General features: G+C 36.7%; 1 protein-coding gene across 1 annotated transcript; it reads right to left on the reverse strand.

The window, feature by feature from the left end:
* Positions 1 to 10218: 10218 nt before the first annotated feature.
* LOC145015413 (protein GRAVITROPIC IN THE LIGHT 1-like) lies at positions 10219 to 13006 on the reverse strand. Its single transcript, XM_078973885.1, has 3 exons — positions 12836 to 13006; positions 12419 to 12508; positions 10219 to 11652 (listed from the first exon to the last, which is right to left on the reverse strand). The coding sequence occupies exon 3, from the start codon at positions 11650 to 11652 to the stop codon at positions 10363 to 10365; it is 1290 nt and encodes a 429-aa protein (XP_078830011.1). The 5' UTR covers positions 12419 to 12508; positions 12836 to 13006; the 3' UTR covers positions 10219 to 10362.
* Between the last annotated feature and the right edge of the window lie 770 nt (positions 13007 to 13776).

Raw genomic sequence — 13776 nt, forward strand, 5'->3', positions numbered from 1 at the left:
TTTCTATTTTTTGTTTATTTCTCCCCCTAAATTTGTGCATAGGAGAATACAAATAAAATGCGCAAATTTAAACTATCCTAAGACAAAAGAAATCAGTCTTTAAAACGAATCATTTTCAAAAATCCAACAAGCACATCGAATTGAGCTTTGTTAAATGGTTTTGTGAACAGATCTGCCACATTATTAGCAACAGGAACCTGTTCCAACCGAATGAGTGAACGCTCATAACAATCTCTGATAAAATGCACTTTGATGTCGATGTGCTTTGTTTTTTAGTGTTGGGCTGGATTTTTAGCAATTTGAATTGCAGCTTCATTATCTCAAAAAATAGGGGTTTCTAGAAAATTCAAACCATAATCCATGAGTTGATGTTGCATCTAGATAACTTGAGAACAACAGGTAGAAGCAGTTATGTATTCCGCCTCTGCCGTTAAGGTTGAGACTGTATGCTATTTCTTGCACTACCATGACACCATCCGGTCTCCAAGAAATTGACATCCCCAGACGTTGATTTCCTGTTAAGCTCACAACCTTCGTAATTACTGTCAGCAAAAGCATATAAATCAAATTCATAATTTTTAGGGTACTAAGACCCAATTTTGGGTTGCCTTTGAGATACCGAAAAATTCTTTTGATAGCAATAAGATAGGAAGGTTTAGGATTAGCCTGATATCGTGTACATTGATAAACCACGAACATGATGTCTGGCCTGCTCACGGTCAGATACATAAATGATCCGATCATTGATTTTATAGTTAATCTGATCTACGGATTCGCCTTCAATATTTGGAGTCAACAGGGGTCGCTCGACCATCGGCGTCAAGGCAGGTTTTGCGTCTCTAAACCCGAACTTCTCTAGTATATGGTCAACATACCTGGCTTGATGGATCAGGATTCCGGTTAATATTTGTTTGAACTTAAGCCCCATAAACATGGTCATCTACCCCAGCGAACTCATCTCGAACCTCTTGTTCATCACGCTTTCGAACTCCTTGCACAGCTGTGGACTCGTTGACCCGAAAATATCATCTACATAGATTTGAATGAGAATCTGATCGGCACCAACATGCTTGATGAACGGGGTGTGATCGATTGTACCCTATGAATAGCTATGCTCGAGCAAGTGCTTCGTAAGAGTTGCATTCCATGCCCTTGGAGCTTGATGTAATCCGTATAAAGAATTGTCCAACTTTTAGACGTGATTTGGAAACTTTGAGTTGACAAACCCAGGAGGTTGATCAACGTAGATTTCTTCCTTTATAACACCATACAGGAAGGCAGTCTTGACGTCCATCTGGTATATTGTGAAGTTCATGTAAGATGCATACGTGAGAAAAATGCGAATAGCCTCCAAGCGAGCAACCGGTGCATAAACTTCGGTGTAGTCTAGACCCTTTATTTTCCGGAATCCACGGACAACCAACTGTGCCTTATTCCACACAATAACCCATGAATCATCTTGCTTGTTTCGATAAACCCAGCGCCTGTCGAGGGACTTCTTGCCATTAGGTAATTCCACCAGTTTCCAAACTCCCAATTTTTCGAACTGATTCAGTTCTTCATGCATTGCGTCTACCCAGCTGGGCTCATTCAGCACCATATTAACATTCTTTGGCTCTATCTGAGAGATAAAGCAAGAGTAGAGACATGTTTTGACGTCTCCACTCTGACTTTGCGTTCTAACACCATCGCCCAGCTGATCGATAACATTTTCGATCGGGTGATTGCGTTGAATTCTGGAGGGAAGCTCCTGGCTGATGTTATTGAGCGTTACATGAAGGTTGTTGATGTTTATGTGTCCATCATCTGCTGTATCAGACACCTCAGATGATCTAGAATCATTAGAAGTGTCGGCCACATACTCGTTATTAACCGGCTCTGGAAAGAGTAACTCCATGAAAGTCTGAGTTACAGCGGAAGTGTCTTTAGTCATGACATCTCTTTCTGAAGGTGTAAGAGGAGTGGCTTCAGCATCAGTATTGGTTCTTTGGCATGATAAACCTAAAGAAGTACTTGTAACAGCTTCATCCACCGCAGGAGTCATAGAAGGAACCACTGGTGGTCTGTGCACAACATCTTCGTCATCTTCATCTTCAAAAACTTCCTTCAAACCAGAGCAGGAACTAGCCAAATTATCTGGAGACACATTGAACATTTTAAATAGAGATGTGTAGTTAAATAACCAATCCGGACCAACATGTGCATCCGTCTCATTCTCCTCCAACCAACACATATCGAATGATTCGACAATTTGCTTCGTCTTCTTGTTGTAAACCTTGTATGCCATGCGAGCAGCATAACCCACCAAATAACAATCACCAGCTTTAACATTGAATTTGGGGTTGGATTCCAGATGAAGGAGGGTGCAAGGACAACCAAATATATGAAAATGGCTAACAGATGGCTTGTGACCATAGAGAATTTCATACGAGGTCTTCATCTGAACTTTTTTTTTATCAGAACATGATTTTGAACATAGCACGTTGTGTTGATCGCCTTGGCCTAAAAGAAAACTGGAAGTTTAGAGTAATATAACATCATCCTTGCGGCGTCTTGTAGATTTCGGTTCCGCCACTCAGCAACACCATTTTGATGCGGTGTGAGAACGACACTGTATTGACGCATTATCCATTTTTTCGCACAAGAAATCATCTATCACCACCAAGCAGTATGAATTTCTGTTGATGCTGAGGATGTTGACCAGACCAAATAAGTCCATATGTAACAATTGGAGCACCTGGTTGATCGAATTAACCTGTTTTGGCAGGTGTGGATTTCTGTGATGTTTTCCTTGAGCGCATGCCATACACTTTTCAAACGAGATAAAATCTTTGACAGGAAGCCCGCACATTATTTCATTCTTCACAAGTCGATTCAGATTCTTTGCATTAGCATGTCCAAGCCGATGGTGCCACAGCATAGCATTGTGCTCAGAAACCTTTGAGAAGAGACAGGCGACTTGTTCATGAAGATCGTTGTTCATGTCAATGATATATGCATTGTCGTCCCATTTCGATTTCACAATAATCCATTCATCTGGGATGAAAATGCGTGGCTTCAAAATTAGACATTCTTTATTGGTGAAATGCGCTGAGTAGCCCTTTTCACAAATTTGAGAGACGCTCAACAAACTGTGCTTCAACTCGGGCGGTTAGTTGACATTCTCTAAGCTCAGCACTCCATTGGAAATTGTTCCTATTTGAGTGATTTTTCCATCATCCCCTCTCGCAAAGGAAACGTATTCCCCATTAAAATTTTGAATGTTATGCAACCGGGAGATGTATATTGTCATGTGCTTGGAACAACTGATGTCGACATACCATGGTCTGGCGACATTCCTCTGTAGTTGTTCCTGCACATTGAGCGGAATTATTTAGATTTGGGGACCCAGGTCATTACAACCCTAGGTTTACCCTTCAGATTCATAGATTCATCCTTTTGATTTTTCAAATTTGCATTATTATCATAAGCACTTTCAAAGGATGATGATGATTGGACAAGTGTACATTTGGGCACCCACTGGTAATTAGGTTTTGAAAGATTCACAGGTGATTTTGAAATATTTTTCTTTTGCTTTGAGCATTTAGATTTTTGGCTAGGATTAGTCGATGATCCAAGCGCACACTTTGACAAAATCGACCTTGGCTTAGCCGCATTTGTTTTTGGCAAAGCACCTATGACTTGTTTAGTGAAAACCTGCTTGTTCATTTTAAGATCAGCCCTTTTCTTATCATTATGAACTTTCTGATCATCATCACGAAGATGAGATCTCGAGGACTTTCTCGTTAGAGACGTTCCTCGAGACTAATTTTCTCTCCTCGGTGTGGAAAATTGTACAAATGCCCTATTAGGACAATTGCGAGCAATGTGGACGACAGTACCACAATTAAAACAAATTTAAGTTTTATCATTAGAACTGGTACCGCCTTTATCAAAATTATAGCTCTTTTTGACTCTTCTAACTTTCCCACACGTGCAAGTGCAGGAGTCAGATTGTGTCAAAGGTGTAGAAGGTGTTGATGTGAAGTGTCAGATTCAGTAGATTTCACAAAGACAACACCACATTTATCAAAAACATTAAAGTTTGACACCAAATCATCACAAATAAAATCAATGTTAATAGACACACACTCATCACTATTCAAAATAGGAACACCAAATTTAGACACAAACTTATTATCAGACTCAATCTTTTTATCCTCTTACTTTCCCTTGCTTACTGAAAAATTTGCATGGGAAGTGGAAACATTAGTATCTAACTTCCTAGCACTACTTTATGTTGCATGTTCAGCAGCTGGTTTACTGTAAACCATATACGGCTCTCGGTCAATCTCCTCCTGAGTCAAAGGTTTAGCAGTGTAATTGTGATTGAATGGGGGAGGGATACTCTCATAACCTATACCAACTTGCTTTTGATCCTTCCACTTCATTTGTTTCTCAATCATTGTTGCAACTTTGTCACTTGACACATCATATTTTTTTAAATGAAAATCAACATTTTCAAAACGATTTTTCAATGTGTCAAGTTCCTCAATTACAGCAGCAAGTTCTTTCTGAAGATATCGATAGTTGACACATTTGTTGCTATAGTCCTCCTGAAGTTTCTTGAAGTCCTTAGTCTTGGCCTCTAGTTCTTCTTTTAAAGGTTCCTGGCCTTTCCAAAGGGTGTATCTCTCATACTTAAATTCCTCATTCTCTCTCTTTTTAACAATTCAATTTGCTAACGTAAAATTTTGACAGTGTTAATACAAGTTTGAAAACAAGAAATTTCATTGACCTCTGGCTTTGTAGGCTCTGGGGTGGTCTGCACTATGAACGCGAATTGTCGTTCCATCATTTCCGCCTCTGGGTCCAATTCAGCTTCTAATTTTAGGGCGTCGTCAATCTAGGCAAGATGCGCATTTTCAGGTCTTGAAATGTTCAGGGCCTGTATCTGGTATCCCAATCAAACGACTGAGCCACCACCGCAAGATTTATTGTCTGGTTATTGGTGGCAGCTCCCGTGCTACTTCCTACATGCACCATGGTTCTTTCACTGTTTTCCCTCCTATTTGGCTTCATACATTCTCTTTCAAAGCGACCAGGTTCATGGCAGTTGAAACATCTTAGTTTTCCCTTGTTGAATCCCACCTTCTTTTCATAATTCATTCCCCAATTGTTTTCTCCTATCTTAGTGGAGAATTGTTTGGCCCTGAACATCACCATAGCAATTTGCCATGTGATTTCCATCTCCTCAATATCTTGAGGATGAATTTAAACCAGATCAGCAAAAGATAGTTGAGGATGTAGCTCACCAGCCACAAAGGCGTTGTAGCAGTTGACCAAGCTGGTAGCAAGAGCAAAGTTTTCATCATTTTCCTTGAGAGCAGGAGCTGAAGCAGGTGCTTTTGAAGAGGATGCAACTTGAGAATGAGACATTGACAATTGAACATTTTGCATGGGTGGAGTGACATAAGATAGTGGTTGAGGAGTAACAAACGATTAAACTTGTGGGGTAGTGAAAGATGAAAATGCACTGTTGGATTGAATCCCAAGATAGGCTATTGAGTATGAATTCACATGATTAATCTCCCTCTACTTGTCGTCCATGTCACAAGCTTTGATAATTGTCATGGTTTCAGTGAGACTTAGACGGTTGAGCTCCTTTGTCTTCTTGATTACAGAAACGTTCATATCCCATGACTTTGGCAATGAATTTAGTAGCTTCTTGTTGATTTTGGATCTGGTGACCAAGACACCAGCAGAGCTCATTTCGGTCGTAACAGTGATGAACCTCTGCAATTGGACTTCTAATGTTTCTCCCAGAACATGATTAAACATGTTAAACTTTTTCCTGAGCGTATCCTGACAACTTTGCGTCATGTTTTTGTTGTCTTCATAAACCTCGATCAGGGCCTCCCATAGAGCTTTTGCAGACGTATATTCTCGGAAGCCCTGAGCAATCTCTTGTGATAGGGACATAGTGAGTGTGGCAAGTGCTTTCTCTTGCTGTTCAACTCTATCAAATTCTTCATCAGTGTACTCTTCATACTCTTTGTCAACAATTGTCCATTTTCGAGAGTTGTGGTGATTCTGACAGGTCCTTTCAAGATACATCTCCAAATCTTGAAATCTTTCATTTTAATATACTTTTCTATACGATATTTCCACTCTGGAAAACCTTCAGCAGATAGCAGTCTTGGAATGCATGTAGTTGTTCCCATAATGGAGTCAAGCTCTTGATGAATGGTAGTGTTTTGAGATTCCATTTGTTTTAATTTTCTAAACAACCAAGCTACCAAGGAGAGTACAATTGAAATTGTTCAATGACCAAAGTGGGTTTACGGTCGTATAAAGATCATGGTCGTACACTCTTCATGACCGTATGATCCAGTTTACGGCCGTACACGGTCAAATATGATGTTTTCACAGTGAATGAAGATTTCTCAGTCAAGGATAGATCATGGTTAAAATCCTTGAATGGATCACGGTCAAAAATCTATTTACGGTTAAACTCTTTGAATGGTTCACAGTCAAACAATCGATCACGGTCCAGAAAGAATTTACGGTCCTTGAAGATGAATGTTTCATGGATGTATCAAACGTTCACGGCCGTAATCCCTTCAACACAGCAAACAGAAACAGTTTATGATCCTTGAATATGAATGGTTCACGGTTGTATCAAACGTTCACGACTGTAATCCCTTCAATACAACAAACCATAAACTCCCAAATTTTAATGGAAACAAGTGTTTTTGAGTAGATTTCGATTCCCTTAGCCTTGAAAACACGATCAGATGCAGAAACAAGCTTGAATAATGAAGAAAACAAAGACTCCTTCAACCGCAAACACAACTTGAATATGTTTTGACACCGGAATTGCTCTAATACCAATTTTAGAGTCCCAAATCAATGATCCAAACCAACGAGCAAAAAAATAATCAATGAATACGAACAAAAACAGAACAGAGAAAAAGAAGAAAGAGATTTATCAAGCAATGCACACGTTTATTAGCTTAAACGTCTGGTACACCTTGAGCACACACACATTAACTGTAAACACTCTGATACGTCCCATTCTATGACAGACTCTGACACTATTTATAAAAACAGGCTGGCCGTGAATAGGTTTCACGGCCGTATACCTGTTCACGGCCGTGAACGCCTTCACAACCGCGAACAACACCAAAACATACATAAAATGACCAAGACCCTATTAAGACATATACATAAAGGCACCCAGCCCAAACCACAAAATGTGACCTAACAGAAATCTTCAAATCAAAGAACAAAAGCTAGTTCGCCTGCAAATGATAGTCAATATTCGCACTGTCATTCTTGCAATCAGAAAAAGCAATCAAAGAACGTTACTCCAAAACCTTCTTATTCAAAAAAATCAAGCGCGAAACCAAAAATTCATCAATCCCTAAACACCTCACCCAAAGACATCAAGGGAAAGGGAAAGCTTGTCGAGGAGCCCAAAGTTCCAATCAAAAAGTTGATATCTGATTCTAAGAGTGTGGATAGAGATTTTGTCAAAAATCAAATTAAATCTAAAAGAAAACAATCTGATTTAAAAGAGACGAAACTCAAAGATAATAAGATTAAAGTTTTCACCATTAAAAGGAAAGATGAAACAACTTTTATTAAGGGAACATATTTGGTTGATCTTGCTATTACTTTTCCTTGTCTTGTAAAAGGCTCACCAGGACCCAAACAACTTTGGGTTCCTAAATCTGCTTAATCTTTGTAGGTTATTCGTGACGAGCTGATTGACAACGAATGGTATATAGACAGTGGCTGTTCACGTCACATGACTGGGAGAAAGGAAGAGTTAAGGGAGTTTCATGCACTGAAAAATGGTGGAAATGTAAAGTATGGTAACAACTCGTTTGGAACAATTAAAACTTATGGGATGATAACGAACGAAGATTTTTCAAAACGAAAGGTGGCTTATGTGGAAGGATTACAACACAACCTAATCAGTGTTTCTCAATTGGATGTGGGAACATGCCTGGAAGTAAGCTTTGATGACGAAGGTTCTCAGATTGTAGAGAAGGAAACGAAAGATGTTCTTTTAAAGTCTCTAAGGAAAGGCAAAATGTATTCTCTAAATTTGAACCCGATAAGAGGAAAACCTGCTATCTTCCTGCTAACGAAAGCTCACTGTAATGATAGTTGGCTATGACACAGACGACTTTCGCACCTAAATTTCAAGGATATCAACAAGGTCGTGCTTGGTGATCATGTGTGAGGGCTTCCTCTATTGAAGTTCGATAAGGATCATTTATATGCAGTGTGCGAAATGGGAAAACAAAGTAGGAAAAGCCATCTAACTCGAGTAAACACGAAAATCATTGAACCTTGAGAACTTCTACAGATAGAGCTTTGTGGACCTTCTGCAATCGAAAGTGTTGGTGGTAGTAAGTATATTCTTTTTATAATTGATGATTTTTCACGTTTCACTTTGGTGTTCTTTCTTAAACAGAAATTTTTTATTTACAATGTTAATTTTTGGACAGTTTTATTAATAGTTACAATAACATTAAATGAGATTGGTAAGATTACGATTATACCCTTAATGAGTTAAATTTGATATGATGTTCCACCTTTAGTTTTGGGGTTCTCGAAAAACTATGAGTTCTAAACGGATCTCACTTTTATATATATATATATATATATATATATATATATATATATATATATATATATATATATATATATATATATATATATATATATATATATATATATATATATATATTCGATGTATTGACATTATGATAAATGCCCGCAGATTATGAAATAAAGTTAAGTATGGTTATAAGATTTATAACCTTGTAAATAACTAAATAAGTATGTATGCATGAGTAGATGCTAATGAAGTTTGGTTAAATACAAAATAGAGATGGCTGAGAAAAGAGTAGGAGAAAATACAAATCTAACCAAAATCTTTAACTACTTATCTAAAACTAGGTAAAAAAAAAAAAAAAAAAAACCAAATTAGCCAAAACTAACCCACGAAAGAATAGTTTGGACACAGTTGACTATGGTCAGCGGGCGTTGACTACAGTCAACGCTTGAAATCTACTATTTTGCTAATTTGTTTACTGTTTCGTGTTTTGTATGAAAAAATTGTTTTAAAGAAATAAAACCATAGGTTATTTTAAAACTTACTGTTTTCTCTGTATCATTTATTGTTTACCAAACCGTAGCCTATGGTTTGGGTAAAATTTACGTTTTTTTTTAACTACGGTTTTGGGGGTATAGTCTACGGTTTTGGGTTAAAAAACTACTGTTTTTTATTTTTTATTTTTTTATTTTTTATTAGATTTTAATAGAGAGTATTTTTTTTATTAAAAATATTGTTTATAAAATATAGAATTGTTTTTTGATAATTATTTTGTTAAAAAATATTTTTTGTAAAATATAAAAAAGCTTTTTAACATTAATAGAATAAAATAGTTTTTCTCAAAAAAAAAATACTCTCTATTATTATAATAATAATAAAAAAAAACATAGGTTTTTTACCCAAAACCATGGTTTTCAACTCAAAACTGTAGTTTTTAAAAAAAAAATAGTTTTTTAACCCAAAACCGTAGCGTAGATAATAGAGAGAAAAACTATGTAATACAAAATACGAAACAGTAGACGAATCTAAAAACCTGCAGTTCGTGGAACAATTCCTAATTTTTGGTTAAAAATTGTTAATTACTTCCTTAATTTGATTAGATTAGTAATTAACCATTTTAATCCTATGTATGTATGACTAGAGAAGGGTAGATGCTAATGAAGTTGAGTTAAACACAAAATAGAGATGGAAGAGAAAAAAGTAGGATTGTAGGTATTTTAACCCTGTATAATGATAAGTATGTATGATTAGAGAAGGGTAGATGCTATTAGGTTAACCGGACCCAAAAATTAAACATCGTCTTTTAAGCCGTCCAAATAAGTTTCAATCTTTCATCATCAATCAAAGCTGTTTCAATCTAACTGTACATAAACATGGAACAAAACCTATTACGAGGGCCATAATTTTAAAAGAAACAATAAAGCTGGCATCAGCGTAAAAATATATACTTATACATTAAAAAATATATAAGTGTCATCAAAGATAACCTACTATATTACACAGTCACTATAACGGATATAACCCCAACCAATTTTTGTTTTATGTTTTTTTTTTTGACAATACAGAAAAAACCGACTATATTTGTTTGTATTTTATCAATACATAAATGGCAAAACTAATATACAAAATTCAATTATAACGAATAGAGTTTACAAATACACATTCTTCCACTACTACTATATTAACAAAACTGGAGACTTTTAACCACCGTCCACCGTCAGACCGGTGACAGGTGGAATCATATCCGGCGATCAAATCGTATACACCTGACACTGAATAACGGTCTTACCCAATTTAAACCCAGGAACCACCGTAAACCCCACCTCCGGCGAACTTCCCGCCGACAAAAACGCCTCTTCATTTACACTATCCATAAACACTTCAGAAAACCGACACCCTTTTGCCACCTGGAATACACTTGCCACGTGTTCAAACGAGAAAGCCAGACAATGTAAAACCCAAACCCTTTTAGCACACTCCAAAAACAAATCGAAAAAATCCGTTTCCGGGAACTCCCCAGCGTTGACCAAATCCCGTTGACTCAAATTCCCAAAAACTAACATTTCCATCTTCGGATGAACGAGATTCAGATACTTTGTTCTACAGAATCCAGCGAATTTCGATTCCGGTTCCGATGTCACGTACTCCCTCGCTTTCAAACTCTTCAATTCCGTAAACTTATCGAAGAAGAAACGTCGGCATTGACGATTCCCGTGTTGCGAAAACTCCGGAAAGTTGAATCCGTCGAACATCTCTCTACACACGAACGACTCGAACGCGTAGCATATATGTGTCGGGTCCCAGTACACGACGTCGGGATGGATCGCGGTAGCGGCGGAATCAAGATTCCAGTTTGCGGATTCCATTCCGATGATCATAAACTTCACCAAATTCCGAATCGATTTTGTTGTTTGTTTGAAAACCGAGACAAAATTGGTGGGTTTCAATGATAAAAAATTGAAATTCCATAAATTGGATAAAGTTCCGCTTGAATTCAATCGTTTTTCAATCGATTTGTTTTCTCTTCTGTTTTCTTCTAATTTTTCTTTTAGAAAAATGATTTCAGAGTCTTTGAGCTTCGTTTGATTATCCAATTTCTTACACGTTATCTCGTATGTTTTCACGAGGTTCTTTTGTTCTTCGATTTCTGAAAAGAGTAGGGTCATCTCAGGGGTAGAATCGTCAAGATGTTTTTTTAAAAAAGATTGTTTTAATTCGGATAAAGTTTTCAAATCGGCGACGACGATTTGATCGGCTGATTGGATTCCTTCAGCGTCGTAAGGGAATTGGGCGTATTGTAATTGAGCGTAAGCGGATTTGATGGAAGAAATTGTGGCGAAAAGTTTGGAGATGAAGGCTGCCATTGTTGCTTTTTCACGAAGCTTTTCTTCTTTAATCTTCTCATTATTATTGATATTTTCCGATGATTTTGTTTTCTGGAATTTATCGTAGAGTGTTGTAGATCGAATGTGGAGAACTTTTGCGAAAGTACGAACGAGTTTGCTTTTGTTGGAGGTGGAACGCTTCGTTGAATAATCCATCTGGAAGAAATGATTTGAAACGAGTTATGATTTTTTAAATTAAATTACGATTAAATAATAGTTGAGTTATAGTCCTAGAAGACAACAAGAATCTTTTTTACCTTTTACCCGAAATATAAGCAAAATGTTTGAAACAAATAATGATTGAAAGGTTTCTAGATGAAAAAAAGGATGCATTTTGTAACTAACATATTATTAGTTATCTAAATTCTGCAATAAGATTGGGAGATTAATTAGAATGATAGAGAGCTAGGCATCTATGATGAACTATTCAAAAAGGAACTCATCAAACAGTTGATTGTTTACCATGTTATGTAATAATGTAATCGTACATGGCTTTCTTTTGATAAAGAACTCAGTAACACTATTGATGAGAAAAGACAGGGGAAAAGAGAAAAAAGAAAGAGAAAGATAAAGAAAATGAAAATTAACTAATTGTCTCACTGGTTCAAGTTCTTCCATGTAGGTCCCTTATGGAGGTGTTCAATAACACTTTCTACAACTGGAAACGCACAAAGGTAAAACCATGGAGTACTAACAAACAGAAAAGCACAAAAAGTAGACAATCGTAAAAGGATCCTTAGATTAGATACGACAGGATGTTGATCACATGGAGATAGAGTAGTCTTTTTCAATCAAAAATAGTGTGTTGAAACAACACCGATTCTCAAAAGTTTTTACAGCAGAAGTTGAAATCGATCAGAAGTCATAAATTGTAACAACGTTTCAACGAACTCGTCATGTAAGTCTAGAAAAGAAAAATTACCTTAGGCGGTTGACGAATTTCGAAACTCAATTTGACGGCGTCGCAACGTCAATCTCAGGTAGCCATGTCATCTTTCCGGTAATGAAGAACCTTTGGTCAGAAAACAACAATCAAACACCTTGAGAAGTATAATATGTAACGTATATGCACACACATCTCTCTGAAAAGGAAAATCGTAAGAGAATCGGAAAACATATTAAAAGCCCTAATTCACGTCTCCTTCTAGTTATAGCAAATTGGAATACCAACTGACCACAATAAACTAATGGTTTTTGGTATAAACAGGTGTTTTCCGATAATTTCCTACGGATTAAACAAATAAAACAGAAGATATCCTAATAGACAATAGAGATTCCTTTTCACAGATTCCAAAAAAATCGACATGAAAACGATTATCAATCCGCGTGGAACACCTACCAAATTAGCAAGACGAAGCTTCTTCGGTTGGTCTTACGAAGCCGATACACACTCCCACAAGCGTTTAATCGTCAAGAAGATTCTTCAATGGCGTTTTTTCAAGGTTCATTAATGGAAGAAATTTACAAGTTGTGTCAAAATGTGTCTGAGCGTATCCGAAAGTCATTCTGATTTTAAAACACCAAAAAGTTAGGTTTTAAGTCCTGAATTGCGAATTTGAAAATACGATTTTACCCTTGATGTTAATGAGACGAGGGTTGAGTGGTATGGGATGCTTCAGTAATTTCAAACAACATTCCATCTTTGTCTGACTGGACATTGTTTTGGGCCCCTATAGTTTGTCATGGTTCGGCTGTTTGGGCCCAAATGAACAAAAAATCGGTGGAAAATGATTAGGAAAGGGAATTTCTATTTTTTTTTATTTGAAATAATATAATATAAAATATCTGATTAACAAAAGTTTAGTGTTTTATTTTGTTTATTGATTATATTATTTCAAAAGTGTGATTCTACCAAAGGAAAGGACAAAACACGAGTATTAAAACTAAAAGGCCAAAACCAAATCTTGAAAGAATATCATAAGTAAAACAAGGATATGTCTTAGGTGCATTTCATGCATATATTTTGCATAAATATCTCATCTTTAACATTGCATTTAGAAGTTAAAATCATGTATTTTTACATATTTTTGGCTATTTATAGTCTATCGAATAAACGCTTTTACTAGTACGTTTTATGGTGTTTTCAAGTGTAATTGAAAATTGGGATGCTCTTTGGGGACATGAAGGAAGCTCGGGAAAAAAAAGTGGAAGCAAATCGGACAAAATAAAGAAGTTGGAAAAATCAAGGCGGGCCAAAAACAGTGGGTATCATACGGGACGTGTGAAAGTGTGAAAATGGGCATAAAAATCCACAAGGGGTGTGTTGACCAACAATCCAGG

Source organism: Lactuca saligna, chromosome 9 (assembly GCF_052625555.1).
Source record: "Lactuca saligna cultivar CGN05327 chromosome 9, ASM5262555v1, whole genome shotgun sequence".
Classification (NCBI taxonomy): Eukaryota; Viridiplantae; Streptophyta; class Magnoliopsida; order Asterales; family Asteraceae; genus Lactuca; species Lactuca saligna.

Excerpts from the sequence above, each read along its gene's own strand:
- LOC145015413 (XM_078973885.1), bottom strand. The coding sequence starts at position 11,652 with ATGGATTATTCAACGAAGCGTTCCACCTCCAACAAAAGCAAACTCGTT.